We start from the raw sequence: 21228 nt of genomic DNA, 5'->3' as shown, positions 1-21228 counted from the left end.
ACTTTCATGAGCTGCTTTGCCTTGTCACAGTAATGAGCACATTTAAAGTCTGTCTACATTTATTTCCCACCAGGATGTTCTTCGTTGCCTCCCGTGAGGGTCACCTTCCGGAAATTCTCTCCATGATTCATGTCCGCAAGCACACTCCTCTGCCAGCTGTCATTGTTTTGGTAAATCATACAAACAAATGTTCCTGCACAAGAATTCATATTACGGGCTCGCTCTGGAGGATTCAAACAGAATTTGGGCACTGCTTGAGTCTCATTTATTAATGTATATGCGGGCTTTGGGCAGGGCAGAGGACAGTAAAGAGAGGAATGAGATCTGGGAGTTGTTCTTATTCTATCATCGCCTCCTTGCTATCATGTTGGTAGCGCTTGACTGTCTATCGCTGGAACCGAATTCATGTCTTATTGCCCTTTTTTTTCTAAGGATGTGCTACAGATGAGCTACCTCCCATTCAGAGAGACAAATTCTGGTTAAACAAACAAACAGAAAAAGGTCTTCATTTAACTGAAAGTGCAGCTAAACATTGGTGTCTGGGGGCACCCTAGAAGCTCATTATACCACCTTACAGTGAAAAATGCAAACAATTATGCACTACGATAATGGAAAGCGAACCCTCAGCAGTGTGGTGTAGTGGTGATTAAAAAATGAGTATGTGTGCCTGGGCAATAGTCTGTAAATCGTCTGAGGGGAAGCTCCAGTATTATAGTGGAAATCCTAGTACTGCATTCTAACATAGAGGCAGAGCTAAATGTTGGCCATGTGTTTTCATTGCAGGCTAATTTGTGTAGTAAAATGTTAGGACAAAATGTCAAAATACAAACTTCACACCAATTTGCATAGTGCCAAGTAGATTTCCACTTAACTTGCAGACTTGTTCATAGCTGTGGGTGTTCGACCACTCTTTTGGGACCCATGACTGTAATGTGTTTGGACAGACCTCTGCATCTGGGGGAGTTCTAACTACAGCGGGAGATGTGTGTACATATGAGTCTACACAAGCAAGATCAGTTGCTTGTGCTGGGATTTAAATCAATTTTTTGCTAGGCATGCCTATGAGCTCACTTTTGAAGTGCCAGCTGAAGTATTGAATCTTATATATGCCCATGCAGCTGTAGGCATCTGAGTTTGCAAAACTAGACAGCATAATTATGGTGAAAAGTTTGAAGGGAATTCATTTTAATTAAATGTTTACTTTGCATTTTATTTCTTTGGGCTGAAATATTCGTAATCATCAGGTAAATTGTACTGACTTTTCTGTGGAATGAAATGCCCTAAGTATACTAAAATGTACATATAGAGAGAGAGATTTATTTTTTTTCCCTGAAAAGTGTTTTCTTCTGTTGCACCTGGTTCCATTACTGGTGCATTGATCTCCTTTAAAAAAGTCAGATTCTCATATGAAGATGGTTTTCATTCAAGGATTATGTTTCTCTTGCCTCAGTGCAAGCAGACTAGTTGCAGGATATATTCTGTGTCAGTAGTCTGCATTTTAGCATTTTCTTCTTTTATTTCTCCTTTCAAGCTCTACATGCTATACAAAAGGGAAGGGATCTTGAGGAGGAACTGAGAAAATAAGCATGTTCAGTGTTTGAGGCCTGGAAAAACAAAAACAAAAAACCAAACATTTAGGAATTTAGAAATTTGCGTATTTTGTATCTCCTGATATTTGATGGATGTGTATGTAACAGTGCCAAGAAACCATGCAGTATGGCTTTGTTTCTCTTAGCTCTCTTTCACTGGCTGTGGCCCTTTGTTGCAATATCACTCCCATAACTGAGATTTCTTCTACGGACTGAGTCTATATAGAAGAATTCTGGCCCAGTATAATTCAGTGGGAAAATTTCCTTTGACCTTTACAGAGAAGTTTGCTTAATATCCATGAGTAAAGAACCAAGCACTTTGTAAGTCATTAGAGTTTGGGAGCCAGATACCCATGTTTGAAATATTGATCCTTCTGATTCAAATCCACACAGTGCTCACTTAAAAAAAAAAAAAAACATAAAGAGAGGCTGTGACTCTAGATCTCTAATGCAAATATTCTTTACACAAGGATTTAGCCCAGCTAAATCTTTAGGGAGCTGCATTTCACCTGTTTCCTTGTTATAAACCTAGAGGGACTGTCACCACTAGGACATTCTTTTTCTGAAGGATTGCACAGTAGTGACGCTTGCGGGTGTCTTCATCCCCAAATGCAAGGGCTGTGTCATTGCAGGTATAGAGTGTCTCATATGGGAAGTGTGGACTACCCTTTATAGTTGGTCCAAGCTACAGATATTCTGCTTTTGTCCAGAGATAACGCTGAAGCAGATCCATGTAGCCTACACTAATCATCTAATCCCAGGTACAGCACTCTGGTTTATGCATAAGCTTTCATCCATCTCACGGACACCTTATACCTCAAAATACCTATTTAATAAAGAAATGTATTTATTTTACTGTTGTTTTTGCTGTTCAGCAACCTCTTGAGTGACAGCTAATTGCTTATCTTTGCTTAGAAATGTTTGCATTTCCAATGTGCAGTAAGTCTACACCCTTCAAGCCTACAGGGCACACTGCCGATACAAGCTGGTGTCAGCCTGGTGTGCCCAGCCAGCATCCCATGGTGTGTAGCCAACCCCTAACATGCTCCATTTGTCATGGGTGAGCAGAGGAGTGGTGTGCAGGTCCTGTGAAAACAAAGCACAGGATGCACATGTGTTGTGGTGCCTGTGTATTTGTCTAGGTCACTGGGGACAGGTGTGTGTGGCTCACATGCGATCAGCCAGGGTAGGTAATATTGATTAAACGTGATCCCAGGGGACTGCTAGGCATGGATCAAATATCTGGTTGCGTGAGCTGGCAGGCTTGAAGGCTGTGGCCCTCTGGATAAGACTGTGTTGCTTCTCTCCATGGAAAGATTTGACATCGCTGCTATAAAATAACAGAGATCAAACCATTAAAAGCCGCTTACACACTGAATTTCTTTTGCAGCACCCTCTCACAATGATAATGTTATTCAGTGGAGATCTCTACAGCCTCCTGAATTTCCTCAGTTTTGCCAGGTGGCTTTTTATTGGACTGGTAGTTGCTGGCTTGATTTATCTCAGATATAAACGTCCTGATATGCCTCGTCCTTTCAAGGTAACCTTCTCTCTATACTGTTCTACATGAATTTTTCTCCCTTGTATCTATTGTCTAGTCAGATCGCAAAGCAGCATTTGCTGATGTAAAGTTAGCCTGTTTTGAGAAAAAACAGGATTTAATAGAAAATAGTCTTTTACATTGAAGAGTCTCCTCGTGTTTTCCTTCAAGTTCTTCAGTGCTATCCTGGCTGAGCTCTCTTCTGAAAGACAATTTTTGTTAATTCCCTGGTGGCTGTAGGGGAGCGATTGAGCTTGCTGTGCAAAAGGCAAGGTGTTTGCTCAGTTTTGCCTGTCGTGTTGAGGCAGTGTGAGGCAAGCTAAGGTCTTTATGCTCTGCCAAGTTGTGTGAAAATACCTCCAGTCTGGTGTAGTTTCATAAGCTTCAAACTCCAAATACTGAGGCTAGTCATCTAGTCCTCAATTAAATCTATATTTTGTTAAAGATTTGAATAGTTTTTCCACCAAAATTCATGCCAGGTATGAGCATTAACTTTAAATGTATATTTCATCGTCTATTCAATATAAATTATTCCAAATATGATGTGCAAATAAGTCAGTAGTGATATTATTGTGATATTTTGGACTCATGGGTGGTTTGCAGGCACTGCTACTGTGAAGCCAGAAAGAAAATAACAATAGTTTGGCCCACTGAACTATGGTTACTTTGAACTTAGTTCTATCGCTGATCTTATTTCGTGTAACATCTCACAGAATGAGTTTTCCTATTATGTATATGGAAAGGTAACATGATGAAAAATGTGGAGGATTCTAGCCCTATTTATGTATTCCTAAGAAATCTATTTTATGAAGAACTCAGAATGTGCACTGTTGCATTCCCGCAGGCATAACAGCAAATAAGAAGGTCAACAGCACAACCCATTTTGCTTTGATTAAAAAAATGCTTTGACAGTGCAGAAAAGAGGAACAGTAATGTTTCAAGGCATGAAAGGAAGAAAATAGTCTCCAGGGAATTCTCCAATTCTCCATTACACCAAACATTTCACAAGCCATGGCACAGGGAGGTGGTAACATAGTGATGGTGGTGGTGTTCTTCAGAATTGAGAGAATTAATTTGATATTGCTGGGTTTTTTTGTCCTTTCAACAGTGACACTGATAATGCCACCAGTCATATTGTCAGTGCTTTTCCAGAAGCTATCAGTTGCATAATGGTATCAAATATCTTTATCAGTAGTCAAATGGGTGTTTAATTTGCTCTCTTCCTGCCAGATTTTGATTTTTACCTTAGGAAGAAAATCAATATCTTCTTAATAGTTTTAAAAGGTGGCTTGAGCTCCGTGTTGTGTTTTAAAATGTTTTCTAATAGGTAATTATCAAAGAGGAAATCTTTACTGCAGTTAGTGCTGCTTACTTATCTGCTGGAGGATTAGAGAAAGGAATTTTGTAATGTAACATATTTACAGCCCTTACATTTAAAGGGCATAAAACACTCTAGTGTTTTAGTGTGTAATTAAAAGACTTCTGTGGTGCTTACTGCGTAGCAGTCGGCTTAGCTTGGTTCCTGCAGTCACTGGCATTTTGTGTGCCTCTTCTAGAGACCTGCATTTCTCCAGGACTATCCTGTACTGCTGAGTTTTATCTGGTTTACATTTCATGGAACATTAAATACCATTATCATTCAACAGCAAGGTCAATGCCAAGTAATGATTCTTTGTGTGGTTGTATTCCAGGTGCCTCTATTTATTCCAGCATTGTTTTCCTTCACCTGCCTCTTCATGGTTGCACTGTCACTTTACTCCGATCCAGTCAATACAGGGATTGGATTCGCAATAACCCTGACTGGAGTTCCTGCCTACTACCTCTTTATTGTATGGGACAAGAAACCAAAGTGGTTCAGAAAGCTCTTAGGTAAGTCCCAACGGGGCTCCCCTCCTTGATCTGACTCCAGAAATTGCTCAGGGCTCTGGGTGTTGTGAAATCCTCGCTATCAATTCCCTTGACTGCTCTGCTCCGGGCATGACAATGCAAGTTTCTTTGTGGAGTATGCTGTAGCATTGGTTACAATCAATGTCAGCTAACTAAACAGAGATGTTTACAGCAAGCCTATTCTTCAGCCAAAGAGAGTGACTTCAAATGCCTGCACGCCTCTTCCTGCTTCCCTTTCCCCTCCTTGCCCTTACAACCATGTGATTCCTTTTAAATTCAATCTTCATCTCTTCTGCACCGTTAGAGACAGTATCTCACTCGTAGCAGAATTGGTTTGGAAACTTAACTGTCACAGTTGTGATGACAGGATGGGCTTGGTACTCACTGCTGGCACCGCACATCTGTGTACCACTGAGGAATGTGTGAAAATGGGACAGGCTTGGTCAGGTTTGGTGGGGGTGTATTGTCCTTGAGGATGGCTTCCAACCAAATGAGGGGAAAACACACCAAACCTGACACACCTCTGTGGAAATGGTTTCCGTGCTTTGTGACAAACAACTTCCCTAGCGACATGTCAAATACACAGAGAATCATTTTTATGCCATTTCTGAATGTTTATAAAAGCATTTGTGAAGGTTCTGATATGCTTGAGAAGGGTTATTTGGAGCATTTCTACTAGAAAGAAATCATTGTCATTTATTATTTTCTTTTTTTTCTCACTGAACATGAGAGGAAGTTAGCGAAATGCAGGTCATTTTCAAAAAGTGAATTAAGTATATAGGCAACATATTTGAGAGATGGGAGAAATGAAACTAAAAGAAAATCTCTGCTGCAAAACAAAATCTCAGCCCCTGAAAAATTTCTACTGCAAATAGTTTTAGTGTATATACTTCGTTGTGTATACTGTCCTATAATATAGGTGGTGAACTGAAAATCTGTACTGTCTTTTGTGTTACACCATTGAAGGAAGCTTTAAAACAAGATGCTCACAATAAGAGTATCTCAGTATTTATATGTATTACACTATAACCTATTATATATGGTTTTATATACGTGTAGATAATAATAATTTAGTCTATGTATTTATATCTCATCTATTGTAAAATGTATGAATTTCTCAAATCATTCCGGGAAATCCATAGACAATAGAGCAGCAAATATTTACATTAAAAGATGTTAGTTTAAGGCTATCAGTTTCTGGTCTACTTAATTTTATATCAGGAAAGTTGTAGATTACATGAAATATCCTGGGAATGAGTAGAAAATTCCAGTGCAAATGAAAAAAATTGTGTGCAAAAAGACATTCTATTAAATAGTTGTTTGTCAGTTTGTAATTTATCAGACAAATAGACATTTAGGGACTAGAAGATTTTCCCTTATCGTACCCCGGAGGTTTTTAGCATTTTCTTTGAAGACTCAGAGGTTTTGTAACACAGTTACTTGAATCTCTGGCCACAGGATGCCAGTGTTGAACCACATTACTTGGATGAGAGAAAAAATGTTCTCTTTAAGGTAGTCTGGGTGTATGTGGAGCTCATTCTACCAGCTGTGACAATGAAGGTAAATCTTCTAGCTTTTCAGATAACACAAAATTCTCCTCCTAGAATGAAGGCCAGGTGCCTCTGTGATGTGTGTGGACACAGCGTGCTGGCTCAGGGGGGAGAGCAGCGGGTGCCAGGCAGTGGGTGAAACAGCTTGTTTGCTCTGCAATTATTATTCCCAAAATAACAACAATAATGATGGAAAAGTGAAGTTGACAGTTTTTAGGTGGAGTGGGGAGGCGATTTACTTGTTAAATATAAAGATTTTTTTTTTTTTTACCCCTCAGAGTAAGTAATAAACATTCAGCACGGGGTCATTATTAAACTGGCATGACTTTGTTAAAGCTAAGGGTGCTTCTCTGTATAGCCTGAGAGCGTTTTTCAAAGGCATTGAATGGGGATGAATTCACTTAAGGTACCTCTGTGAGATACAGGAAGGAATAGCCAAGGCACAGCTGAGAGATTGTTATTCCTACTTCGAAACCGTATGCATTAGATGAGTTTAGGCATGAAAGAGTAATTCTGGACACGGTGTAAGTGGACACGGTGAAAAAATTGATTGCAATTCACCAAAGGCAGATTTTTGCCAGATCAGCTGGGTAGGTGTCTTTGAGAAGGTAACTAATTTTTCCAGACAGAAGGAAAGTGCAATAGATCTAATGTACTTAGACTTGAATGGAGCATTCTGTGCAGTACTGCTGGGGGTCAGAGCTGGTTGGTTGGAGCACAGTGTCCTCCTGGCAAGGCTGTGCCCAGTGTGCCGGTGGCATGGGTCTCCCTCTGCCTGTCTGCAGTCACCTTGTTGAGGTGAATGTCACTTGTTCATCTCCCCAGACATACCTTGGAACATGCTGCAAGATCCCACAGGTGCAAACCAGCCCCACACAAAGATTAGTCTGGATATTAAGTATAGATTTTGTAGTGATCAGAGGAGAGGGATGTTGAACAGCCAGGAGTAGTGAGTTCAAATACCCAGCCTGAAGATGAGTACGCATTATCCAAGAAATCCCCACCAAGACTTTATGTCTTTGTTCTTTGGATAAGCACATTTTGACTGTCCTTAATGGCATTTACATTGCCTATTCTCTTTACCAAATTACTGTATTGAAAAAAAGATTACTTCACAGTTGGAGAGGTTAATAGGGTCTGGGTGGTGTTTTGCAGTGGGAATAACATTTTGTTCTTTTCCAAAGGAATTTTGCTGTAGTGCCAAATGTGCTGGGACAAATCATTTTCAGCTAGTACAGGCTTCATTTGACCTCTGCTTGCTTGCTTTTTGTACAACTAATGTGAAAATGAAAAAAGTCAAGTCTAGCAAATCCTTTGAAGCAGATGAATGTGTAAAAGGATGCGGCACCAGCACCAGGACTCCTCCAGTTGGACTTCTCAGTTGAAAACCCAACCATAAATTCATGCTTTATTTCTTTACAGTGGATTGAATTGGAAGGTCTTTAAAAGTTGAATGCTGCTTTCTTCATAACCTGAGACCATACTAGAAGAGAGATTTTCTGTTTATATAATGAAATGTCTCCTTCAGGGTTATTTACAAACACCAGAGGATGATGCTTCCTAACTCAGCACACAGTATCACATATTGTTTGCTCTTCTCTTTTTTGAGTGTGTGATGCTGTGATCCACAGGAAATTTCCTAAGTGTATGTTGCTGCAGATTTTATGTCCAGTCTTATCAATATGCAAAAAATTACTGCTTTCTTAACTCTTCCAAGCTCTATCTGGCATTTACAGAGCTACCAGCTCAGGGCTTTTTTTTTTTTGGTAAAGGTTGTTGGGCCTTACTCACAGTGACTTCTGCACTTGAAATGGGAAATTAGGGTTGAAAGTAGAAATAAAAGGTGTCTTTACTGATGATACTTTGTCTCATTACAAATGGAAAGGTGGTCATGTAAATCGAGGTACTGCTTAATGCCGACCATATATACTGACTGATGACAAAATGAAATGTTCTTACGCTGTCTTACCTTCTGTATACTGCAACCAAAAACAGCCAAACAAGCAACTCAACCCCCTCACCCCCATGCTTGTGTGATTACTCCTCCATTTGCTACTTCTGCATGGAGGTGGAAGAGGGGCGGCTGCCTCCCACCACAGGGAGGGCAAGGCCTAGCTGCAGGTGGCTGGGCCTGGTTAGTCTAGCAGGATATTGATGTCCTGGAGAGCTCTTGAGGTGCCTCAGCTCTCTCTCTGCTGCCGTGCCCTTTCTCCAAGAACGGTTATACCTCAGCTCAGCTTGACAGAAAGTCTCTTTCCTCTTACTCCTTTGCTCATCTTCAAGCCTGGAAGGAGTGGGCCAGCCAGGGCAAACCCCTGCTGGCCTCCCACTGTTGGCTGTCCTCCTGCCCTTCACCCCAGATCCACACAGTCCAGATCTGAAGTCCCTGCTGCTGGAAGGGAGGGAGATGGAAGAAAATGCAGTTGCTGTTGAATCTCAGCCTGACTCCATCAGTGTGTAGTCTGAGGGCAAGCTGGCTTTGCGCTGTGCTGCTGACCTCCAGAGGGAAGAGCAGAAGATGGCATAGGCTGTTAGACAGCAAAGCAGGGAAGCAGTTCTGGTTCGAGTCTTCTGAGAGCTGCACTGCTTTACCCTTCTCACTCTGCATTGGTGTAAATGCTAACACATAGTACGAGACAGGGAAACAGGAACTTTCTCTCACGATAAATCCTGCTCACTGAAAATGTGTTGCTGAAAATGAAAAAAAAAAAGACAAATAAAAGAAGTGGTAAAAGAATGCTCTTTTACTCTTCAATATATAAATGTACTGTGTGTCATTTATGAATCAGTGCTCTAAAAAGGAAACCTCTAAATACGGAGGATGGAAATACATCCACAGTGACAAAGAATGTAAAGTTTTTTTATACGTGTGACATCCTTAGATCTATGAAGCATTATAATGATCTTCTTTCTTCCATAGTTTCTTTGTTTTGTTTCCTTTTTTGGTTAGGCAGAACTTCGCACAGCTGAATTAACTTGTTTGAACCCTTCCAGAGTTTTATTTAAACATTATGACTGTGTTAAAACTAAGCAGTTGCAGAGAGCAGTTGTGTTTTACAGTAGTCCTTAAATGCATGCATACCTTTATTGAACAAGTTTATACCTGTATACCCTTCTGTTGTTATTTTATATGAATATCATTGGATGAGAGGAAAAGAACACATAGTTAAAAAGATAAAAAAATAAGCCAGGCATTAAATGATATGTGCACCAGGTATATGTAACTCATGAACACTATCTGCAATCAGGCTGTGTAGCAGATGAGATAGTTTTCCTGGCTGCTGCGTCTTTCTCCATCCACCCAAAAAATCTCCCATGTGTATGCTTTTATTTTTGCAGACACTGTAACTGAAGCATTGCAAATCCTCTTAGAAGTTGTCCCGTCAGAGGAGGACCAGAAATCATGATCTGCATCTACCAGAAAATGCAGCCTTTGGCTTGATGTTTCATTTCAACCTGAGGAATAGCATGCGGAGATGTCTTCCTCCTCCTAGTGCTCTGCAAAATGGAAGAACAAATCACAGTTGAGATGGATACTGAGTGTGTCAGTTACCAGAACTGTATTTTATGATGTTGCAATTTTTTTTTAATGTGGTTGGTTTATATGTAGAGAGCAAGAACTTATGCCATAAGGGCTCTTTACTATTTTTTGTTAGTGTTGTGTTTTAAGGAAACATAGGTTCTTCAAACAAGGATTTTTGTTGCATTGTCACTGAAAATAAGTCTAAGCATTGTGTAAGTAATAGTCAGGTGTACTGTGAAGAACGTATCCTACTTGCTGTCGTGAAGATCCTATTCTCACTAGGGAAAGGGGAAGATAAAGCTGCTGAGTATCACTTAATAATGATCTTCTTCTGCCTCTATTTAGCAGCCCTAATTTACTTATTTCTTGTTTGGAGCACCAGTGCATTGATGAACAAATACAGTGGTTTCTACTGTGTTTGTGGTAGCAAGATCAGTGTACAGTATAACATATAAAAGCATCTTCTGAGAATTAGTATTTCTACCAGCGGGACAGGTAGATTTTAGCCTAGGGGCAGTAATTTCATACGTGTTCAAGTTTCTACCAGTCAGGAAATTATGACTATTTTTGCCAACATTTATTTGTCTATGTGTGTATGGGAAATATAGCAACAGAGTAATTACCTTCAAATCTGTATTTGAATCTGATCTCCATTGGTATATGAATATTTTCTATCTGGAAGCATACAAACCTGCATTTATCAGTCAGGCAAACATGATTTTAAAGTTTTAGATAATTACTTGTGGGCAGCAAATGAATAATGGTCACTGGTTTTATAATCTGTGGGAATTTTGTATAGACACGGCAATAAATGCAATACTGTTTTATGAGTAAGGTGTAAGGCAAGCTACAGCAGATCTGTTGATTTGAGTTGGGAACACACCTAATCTGTGGGTTTTTTATTCAAGCACACTCCAATTAATTGGGCTTTGAAACACCCAGGAACAGGTGCTCTGCCATCTTCTTCTTGGTTTTATCTCAGCTGAAACAGAGAAAAACTATCAAAACTGATAAAATCAAACTAGATTGAAGTTTCACCTTCAGAATGACGTTTGATCTGAGAGTTGGCTCAAATATGAGCTGAAATTTTGCCCTTAAAAAAAAATGTAGATAAGGAATTTTTTAACACTTAAAAATTCAGTTTTATATGATTAATCAGAGACTACTCAACCTTAAGACTAAGGTTTGTTATCACTCTGCTAAGAATATAATGCTTAAATATTGAATGCACTACTTTTTGAGCTGTTTGCTATTAGCAAATTGTACGTTTCATGAAAACTTTTATGAAACTAAGCAACATTAGACTTCCTAAATAGGGAAGAAAGCACAACTAATTGCCAGACCACTACAGTAAAGGGAGACTGTATTTTGTACATGTGTTGTATATATTCAGAATATTTACCATTTTAAGGGTGTACAGTAAAATATCTTAAAATTCCTAAATGTTTTTCTTTCTTGTACTTCTATAGTGGAATTTCGTAGAAATAGGGAAATGGGAATAACAAGAGTGGTAATTTAAGAGAGAGAGCATTCTCCAAACTATTTTTACTTTAAATATTTGCTGTTTACGGTAACTTAAAGTGTTATTTGAAACTTTTTAGGCAAACATTTTGAGCTAGATTTTTGTGTTGACAGTGCATGTGTTTAGTTGGGATTTACACATGGGGCAGAAGTGTGCTTTTGAGGCCACCTCTTGCCCATCCCAGTCCCCCACGTTTTGGCCTGTGTCAGCCTGGAGCACCTTAGGTGTACGCCATCTCCATCCATTTCTTGTGGAACCAAAGGCTTTTTGCCTCCCGGGAGCAGGGCTATCACACTCCTTGCTTGTAGAATCCCACCAGAGCAAAGCCTCCTCCACGCTGATACTTTGGGCAGCAGGGCTTCCACATCAGCTGTTTAACTCCGTGTATTCACTCCTATTGTGCCGTATTACTTGAAAAATTAGACATAGCCAGTGTTATTTTGTAGAAATAAATGGCTCTGTAAGTATAACTGAATGTTACTTTATTTCTGTTGTTTTTGCCATCGTGGACTTTAAAGTTTAGGAATGTTTCTGAAGTCTGACCCAATGACTGTATTTTACTGTATTCTCTGTTCATGTAAGGGCTTAATTTGTCCTGAGAGAGCTCCTTTGACTCATTGTGAAGATGTATATTTTGGGAGAAAAAATGTTACCTGCAAAATAAAAAACCTAATTTTTTTTTGAAAATGCCTATTGTTTCTAATTTCTATTTTAGTTTCTTTAGCATACACAATCAGCACACAATGTTCTAATCAGATTTCCATTGTATTATAAAAGTCAGTATTAAAGACTTTTGTTATAGGTGGAAATGATGCGTATCATCACAGAAGGAGAGAAAATAGGTAACATTATATATATATTTTAAAGATGTGGAGTTATCTTTTAAGACTTTTGAAAGTATTCTCTTCAGTCTCATAAAGGAAATTCTTCTAGGATAATACATACATTGCGTGTATGCTTTTCGTATTAGGGCCTGAGGTGATCATTCCAATGAGAGTGCTCTGTGAAGATTTTAAAGATCCTTAAATGTTTTGCTGTTTTTTCTTGCCCATAAAACTATTAATCCACTGGGCTCTGTCAGACCATTTCTTTCTTTGTTTTAAGGTGGGTGCTGCTCTTTTTTTTTTCTTTGAACTTACTGCTCTTCTGGGGTGTCAGCAGAAATCTCACCAAAGGCAGCAGAAATGAACACTTTATGCAAGTAGAGAATACATCTGAGGTTTAGTACATCTCTAAGAAGCGGGTCAGCATTTGAAGCCTCAGAAATCCTGACCTAACTTTGCTCCCCCTGATCCAGCCTGCTGTGTGGCCTGAGGCATGATCACATCAGCAAGGCCTGCTCTGCCCCTGCAGCCTGCCCGCAATATGGTGTGGGTGCGATGTGCCCTCCTTCCCTGCCCGCTTCGGGCCCTGTTTCCCACCCTGGAGCCTGCCTTGTCTTTCAAGAGGCTATTGGGCAGGTACCAGTTTTTTTTTTTAAAAAAAACATTTTATAAACTTCTCACACATCTAATATCTCCTAGAGGTGTTTGTGTGTGTTTGTGAAGCAACTTCTGTGTCTTTTATTGCATTTTTGGTGCATTTTTTACTTTATACACATACTGCTGCTTATTTTTACTCATTTGTGTATATAAAATGTTGCCTTTTAATGCTAACACACCGTAACAAAGGAATTTAATCTGTTTTGATTTAAATATGCGTCTGATCATAATAAATTAAGGGCCAAGCTGGCTTAGGGAGAGACAAGCTTGAGAAAACTGAGCTGCCACAGGTCATGATGTGTTCTGTGCTAAGACTTAAGATGCATCCGATGGACCCCTCACTATAAGAAAGACATGAAGGCCTCAGAGCTTGTTCAGAGAAGGGCAACAAAGCTGCTGAAGGGTCTGGAACATAAGTCTTATAGGAAGTAGCTGAGGGAGCTGGGATTGTTCAGTCTGGAGGAGAGGAGGCTCAGGGGTGACCCTATTGGTCTCTACAAGAGCCTGAAAAGAGGTTGTGGCGAGGTGGGGCTTGGCCTCTTCACCCAGGTAACTGTGATAGGATGAGAGGTAATGGCCTCACGCTGTGCCAAGGGAGATTCAGGCTGCTTATGAGGAAGAATTTTTTCTTCAAAAGAGTGGTCAGGTGCTGGAATGGGCAGCTGAGGAATGTGATGGAGTCACCACCCTTGAGGTGTTCAAAAAATGTGGAGATGTGGCACTTAGCAACATGAGTTAGTGGGCAATATTGGTGGCAGGTGGATGGCTGGACTAGGAGGTGATCTTAGAGGTCTTTTCCAACCTCAGTGATAATATTTCTAAAACAACTATTTAGAGTAGATGAGATGATTTCTGGAGTCATTTGCAGTTCCACCCTTAAAGAAGGAAATGGGATGGCTAGTGTAGGCGTGCTGAGCAAGAGTGAGATGAACCTGAAGTTACGGCAACCAGTTTCTTCCGACTAGAACACACTGCATTTTCCAGACTTTCTAATTTGAATCAAAACCAGCTGCTAATCTTTCTGCTCGCTGCCATGCATAGGGGGGAGGGTGCAGACTCCCCCGTGCTCACACAGGAGCTGTCCTCTGCATAGAGTGACAGCTCTTGCTATTGTGTTTTTCTCCTTCTGACACCCCAACCTATGTTTCATTCAGTTTTCTGAGGTGGTAAATCTGGAGTAATTCAGGAAGGTCTCCTTGCATGAAATGCCTCCTGCTGACTTGCTGGGACTTGGCAAACTGATGCTGGATTTCTTGTTGGTGTTCAGAAGTCTGTAGTTTTTTTTCCCCCCCTACATGTTAGTCCATGTGTAATTTGATTTCTGCTATTGTCTTTTGCAAAGGAACTGCTGGGGAGCATGACTACAGTTGACACACCAATTCCGTTTACATTGGCTTTCTTTTTTTCTATTCAAAGGAACTTCTGAAGTACCCTTTTCCTTGAAGTGCAAAGACCCAAATGGATTAAACACCTTTCTCAACAAAGGCTTGACTTTATCAAGAGAGCATTTGGATTCTCTTTAAATTCCTTGCAACAGGAATACCTACAACATTGTGATCTAAACCACAGCTTTGATATGTTCTAAATATCATGTTGGTGATGATCCAACACGATTATAAAAGGACTGTGGCTAGGATGGGTTTTATGCTTGCATAGCTCATTCTCTTTCCCACAGCGTGAGCTACAGTACATTCCCACTGCTCAGCTTTCCTGCAGGCCTTTTCCTGCTCACAGGAATTCACCTAGACCTCCTCTGAGAGGGACCCCCTGCCCCTCCTCTGGGGTGCACCTCTCCACATAGCAGGATGCTCTGGAAGCTAACACATGTTGGCTGCAGATGAACGCTTGGCAGAGCCCAGGGCTCAGTCTGACAGGGGAGAGCTGGAGTCCTCAGCCTGAGAAAGAAGCTGACTTTTACAATCACCACTCCCACTCAAAATGTTTTAACACTGTTACCTAGAAATTTTGGCATTTTTTCCCCTCCCTGTTTGTTATAGGAGGTTAAAATGTTATGGGATATTTTTCTAATTTTACCCCCTGCTATTGGCTCGGCCTCAAGAAAGCTATTTGATGCTGTTTTAGCTGCCAATATCTCTTTGCCACTCAGTCATTACAGAGTAATTGGATCTAAAGTAGATGTATAATTTGCTGCTAGCAATGTTGCCTTGTCTTAATTATGATATCCAGCTGATTTCTAAGGATACTGATCAATGAGTATGCATAGCACAGCAGATAGACTTGTACATCTGGATGACTGAGTCTTCACAAGAACCTGAGCTTCCATGGAACCAGTATATCACACCATGTAAAAGTATCAGGGCAGGACCTCCGGTTTAAAGCCGATGGCTACTTTTAAAACACCCAGGAAACTGCACAAAGACCGATGTACTCTGGACTGTGTATCTGTGTGTGCTCTGGGAGGAAATGAGGAGTAAATATGAACTCAGGCAGATGATTCCTCTGTGCATTTCCCCTGTGCTCTCTCCCGCATTCACCCTCGCTGAAGGTTACAAATAACTTTTCACTGAGAGTATTTCCTTTCGGTGCCTCCTCTGCAGGCCAGCTTTTCAAGACATCTGTATTTAATTTTAAGCTGGGTGCTATTCTTGCCCATGCACTTTCAATCTTTTTCTAAGCCTCATATTTTTCCTCATCTGAAAACTGTCATGTCATAGACAACCAGTTCTCCAGCCTGTAACAGTAATTTTAAAACCTAAAACGATTGCAAGTTGTGGCCACATGAGTCTCACCCAGCAGCCCCTCTCTGCCAGGCTCCTACAGCTTTGCTTGCAGACTGCTAATGGAGGGCCTTGCAGCTGAGCACGCTGCACCCAGCTCCTGCGGTGCAGCCACACCAATGGACTCCTCACGTTCCAATGCCCCATTGGAGGCCCTGCCATGGCTGCCTGCCCTGTGTGATCTGAGCACCTGACAAACCCTGCTGCAGGTTGTGAAAACTCTGTGGGGGTACTGGTAGGTTTGTACAAACTGAGTGACGGTGTGCAGAATGGTGAATTCTGTGATTAGCCATCCATGCGTACATTATTACTTGCATGTCTTCAATAACCAAGTGCTTTACTAAAAATTTCTTTTTTACCATCTTTAGGGGAGTATTTCAGGTTTCCTGCGTTCTGATTACCAAAAACTGCAGCAGGCAAAAAAGCTTCCAAGGGAGTTCTTGCTGTATTTTTGCTTGACATACTGCACCGTGCAATTCAATATTCATAAATTACTTCTGGCTGCTGTTAGTATTTCACAGCTCTGTTTGCTAATTCACGGGCCAGATATATTTAAAATGAATCATTAAATGCCAGGAGATTTGGTGCTCGTTGCACATATAACAGTTCACTACTGAACAAAGCTCCAGCAGTTTGTACCGATGCTAAACTCTGGCTACCTTTGATTTTATAATAAATATCAGCGTCAGAAAGAGGCAGGATAAATCAGATCCTGTGCTGTCAACCTGGCAGGGATGATTGATCACACCTTTCTGACAGCACAGCATTTGATTGCAAGTCCCATGCAGCTCTGCTTTAGATCATACAAAGGCATCTGGATGATGAAAAGTGTGCTAGCTGGGAAGATAGCATACAGTGCTGCACCAGTGTCATATTTATCCAGCGGTATGTGTACTCTAAAATGCTCCAGGCTGTAGCTCATGCTAATAATTATCTCTTGTGTTGAATCCACCTTGACCCATTTTTATTCTTCTACTCATATTTTAAACAGAAATTGTTTTCAAATTCCTTCCCAAAATGGAAATGTAAAGCCTTTATCTAAAACAGACACATGTGGGAAATAAAATACCTATCTCCGTGCTCACTGAGAGTTGCTACATTTAGAAATGAAATCATTATAAGGTTAGGTGGTCACCCAAACACTCCCCTTTTTCCTGCCTCAGAAAAAAACTACCTTTGTCAAATGGAGCATCTGAAAGAAACCAATCCTGCAGATCCAGGTGTGATTTGTTGCTCTGTGGCTCTCGGCAGTGGATGTCTGCTCCAAAGTCTGTACTTGAAATAGGCTTGGAAATGGAGCAACCTTCCTGAATGGAGAGGGTGCAGGAAAGCAGCATGGGGCGACTCTCCCTTCCTGCTTCCCCTCCCCCGGGAGCGGCATGGCTTGTTCAGATGATGCCCATGATGAAATTGTGTCGTTTACCTTACAAATGTGCCAGTACACAAAACACAGGCTGGTGCAATATGATGCTTTTTCTCACAATGGTTTTCAAGATGTCGTTTGAGATGTATTTATGTTCAACACGTATGCCTTTCATTTGGCTGCTTCTTACAGTGCACATGTGGTTTTATATATATACATATGTATGTATTGTTTAGGGCAAGCTGTGCAGTGATGCACTCCTGCGTTGCGAGTTTAAGAAAATCAATAAAATATTATTTAATGCATGTCAACTTCATTTTTAATACTATTTCTAAAGTAAATTGCAGAAAGCATATAACCATCCACCATGGAATAATAAATTGATACAGAATGTGTGGGGAAAAGGCAATAAGCCAGAATCATTAGAGAGCTCAGCGTGCTGCTCCAGCAACACAAAGCAGCCATAAACCTGAGGTTGGAATTTCATGCAGCAAATGGTGTACACCAGTAAATCTGGCCCTGGTAATTTTATTGCAAATGACATACAAGCCAGAAAAATGTTTAGATAATTGAAATTAACACTTTTAACAGTGATCTATAAAACAGTGAATAATAATTAGGAGCTCCTTTCAAGCTCCCTGCAATAAGCTTGCAGTCTCTTTGAATCTGGTTTTCCCTATTATAAATGAGTGAAAATAAGATGGACCTTCTTTTCTTTATGCATAGTTAATGGAAACATCTTTGTGGGTAGGGTGTCCTATTGGCACCTTTTTGCCAAACATTGTAATTGTGCCTGAAGGGACGGCTTGTTGTTTTGAACTTGGAACAAAGCTAGATGGAAATGAAAATGGAAGAGATTGAAAAAAGAGAGCTGCTGGAAAAGCATAACACAGACCATTATGATTATTATTTATTATTATTATCTATCGATGCAAATCTGCACCTGTCTTTACCCACAGAAAAGTGCCTGCGTATGTCAGTTTGTGCAAAAGCAGCTCTTGGAAATGTATAAATGCTGCTGCAAACTTTGAGAGTGTGAGAGGTTTGAGGTAGTTTTTTTCCCAGCACTCTAAGGCTGAAAAAATTCTATTTTGTACTTCATCTGTACCATATTTTTTTAACATTGCTCTTAAGATATGACCATTTCCTTTCTTTCTTAGTAAACTGATGAATGAAAAGATTGGATCTGTTGGGTCATAAATCACCTTTTTGATGTCGGATCAGTTGTATGAATCATAGTACGTTCAGGCGATCGGTCACCTCCTGTGTTTACGCTGCCTCTCAGCAGGCATGCACCCAAGACATGCCTTTAAAACAAGCCTGGGAATAGGTCTGTAAGGTCTGGGAATACCTCCTTGCATCACTGGGTGAAATCTTTCTTTCTGGTTGGGAACAAAAAACCCAGCGGACCCTCACTACAAGCTGATGTTGTTCAAGAATTCCTTGCAGTGGCTCTGACACAGGTTTTGCTGGCTGGACTCTGTGGAAATCCGGCCACCACTTTCCAAGCTATCAATCTGAGTTGTTTCATGAATACCAAATTCATTTCAAAAAAATCAGATTCAATAAAACAATTTCTGTAAGGGAAGCGGCAGCTTTGGGAGAGTGACTGAAATACGGTTTTGCATTAAATTCCTCTTTTTTGCTGGATAATATGGATGCTTCAGAAGCACTACTGCAAACATTTTAAAAATAACACCCAATCCTCCAGACTTATATAAAACCTTTTCCCTCTAATAAAAATGGATGGGTGTGTGTATATGAGCGTGTGTGAGGGGGAATACAGAATTACAGGTGGTCTCAGGGTCTAAAAGCAATTCTTTGGATGCCAGTGGTAAACTGTAAGAGAAAGGGCTGTGCTGCCATAATCTGGGGACAACGCTCTGGAATTAAGAGTCACAGCCTCCTGGGGAGAAATTTGGCTGTGATAGTTTCTCCTGATTGGGTGGAGGAAATGGTTGTTTAGAGCAAGCTGTGGGCTGCTGGCTTCTGCTCTGGCTGCACCTATGGGCGCTGCTGAATTAGTGAATATAAAGACTTGGGAGAAAAAGGTGGCTTTTAGGACCCACCAGGAAATTGGTGTTTGTGACAAATGCAACCTGTCCGGACACTTGCCAGCTGTGAGGCCTTTTATACTGAGCAACAATAGACCGACCCCAAAACCGAGTGTATCAATGCTGCCAGTGTCACGTGCATTTCTGTGCTCCTCTGTCCGTAGGGGATAATTATTTCAACTCCCTGGAGAGCCAAGCGCATCTCAAAAAAGAAATAAGAGCCTCATTACTGGAGGGCAGTTGCAAAGGCTGGCTTATTTAAAGAGGCTAGAGAAAAGAAGAAAGTTAGCAGTAGGGAGACAGACTGCATTGAGGATTAGGGCAATACAGCAACAGTCACTGCCTGTAAGAAGAAATAGGAGAAGTTTTGTCCACATGGCTTTCAAGACATGGTGCCTTGAAGGGGCAGCTACAGGCTTGAAGTCCTCTTAAAGACAGCTGCCAAAGAGCCAGCCCTGCCTCGCCTTGCCAGAGAAAGGCTGATGAGTGAAACCTGAGGACAGGGGGGAAGGATGTCTGAGACAAGCTGCACTGACTAGCATGGAGCTGAAAAGAGGTCAGAACTGTTGTGTTCATTGTACAGATGCAAAATGAACACTCATATAATCCTTTTCAGTTCTTTGATTTTCCTTCCATATTTCCCCCTGTTTATTTTCAGACAGCAAATTATAAATTTGGACATTTTCCACCACTAGGCCTGATTTGGCTTTATGTACTTGTCCTCTCTCTTTTTGAGCCTATCTAGGAAGAAAATAGCCATTTGTGTGTGTGTGCTAATAGCGTAGGAAAGGTGGTCATTTTTTTTGCATTTTGGTTTTGGAATGGGAGAAGGGAGCGGCAGTGGGAGAAGAGGGAAGCCATGAAGAGCTCATGGGTGGATACGAGCCAGGTAGATAGAAGCCTTCAGCCGGTGCTTACATGTAGACCTCTGAGCCCAGAGGACAAAAGTGACATGCAGCCCAAGGCCATAGGAATGTCGTCTGATCAGATTCAAGGATCCTTAATGCAAATAATTCCCTGGGAAGGTTTGTCACTAATGCATGGGCACACTGAATCTAATGATTCACTTGAAAATTGCATCTCCTTTTTTTTTGTGAATATTGTATCTATGAAAAATTGTGGCTCCCTGAGCCTCAGCTGATATTCAAGTGTTCTCAAGTAACATTATTTTGAGTTCTCTTGTCTACGATCGAAGCAGTACATCAATAAAACAACCGTGGTTGATTAGGATGAGAAAAAAATATTGTTTCTGTTTTGCTAGGATACCCATTACAAACACTGCAGTTCAAATGATGATGAAAAGAACATGCACAAAGTGCTTCAGCTACAATTATGTCTTTGAAGCAACAAGAAAAACATATTAAAAAAAACAGTGACAGATTTTGGATGTCTCTGATTTGGAGTGTCTAATTGCAAATATTTTGAGCTTCATTTTCAGTCTTAAGAGAAACTTTCAGAGCCTTTATTTAGGAGCTTTATTTGATGCAGTATTTTTTTTTCCTGAAAAGTGTAGTGTGTCTCTTGCGCATAGCACTTGCTGTGTTACCAATGCACTTTGAAATTGTTGCCTGCAGAGCCTGCAATTAAACTTTCTATTAATAAAAGGTTCTGTTCGTGAGAGAAGAAAAAAGAAAAGAGAGATAGACTTTGTTTTTATTATCTGTGCAATGGATGTAGTTTATATTCCTGTATTCTTGGCAGTGCTAGGAGCAGACCAGGGGCTATCATTCCAGAGACAGTTATCTGAAGTCTAGGCACAGTTATGGATTTTACATTAACAGCCTATTTTGCAGAAATCCTTTACTCCTCATTAACAAAATATAGGCCTGATGGGTACTATGATACTGCTGCTCTTTTATTTATGTTTCTGTTTTTTCAAAAATTGATTGTAACTCCAATTTAGTTTGCTTTCCCATATATTACAATATGTCATATTTTAATGTGTTTCTTTCAGTAAATTTATTTTCAGAAGTTCTGGTTG

General features: G+C 40.5%; 1 protein-coding gene across 3 annotated transcripts in view; it reads left to right on the top strand.

The window, feature by feature from the left end:
* SLC7A11 (solute carrier family 7 member 11) overlaps positions 1-12298 on the top strand; it is a 57200-nt gene extending 44902 nt beyond the window's left edge. The window contains exons 9-12 of one of the 3 annotated variants that reach the window (XR_001463685.4): positions 74-170; positions 2980-3129; positions 3974-4153; positions 4821-4942. Coding sequence is in view for 2 of the 3 variants with exons in the window: in XM_426289.7 (XP_426289.3) it covers positions 74-170; positions 2980-3129; positions 4821-4998; positions 9906-9973 (493 nt within the window). In the remaining variant the exon portion in view is untranslated. The other 2 variants (XM_426289.7, XM_025150077.3) reach the window with 2 other exon arrangements.
* Positions 12299-21228: the final 8930 nt, after the last annotated feature.

This window comes from Gallus gallus, chromosome 4 (assembly GCF_016699485.2).
Source record: "Gallus gallus isolate bGalGal1 chromosome 4, bGalGal1.mat.broiler.GRCg7b, whole genome shotgun sequence".
In the NCBI taxonomy this organism is placed as follows: domain Eukaryota; kingdom Metazoa; phylum Chordata; class Aves; order Galliformes; family Phasianidae; genus Gallus; species Gallus gallus.
The sequence above is the reverse complement of the archived record's forward strand: the minus strand, read 5'-3'. Positions and strand labels throughout refer to the sequence as shown.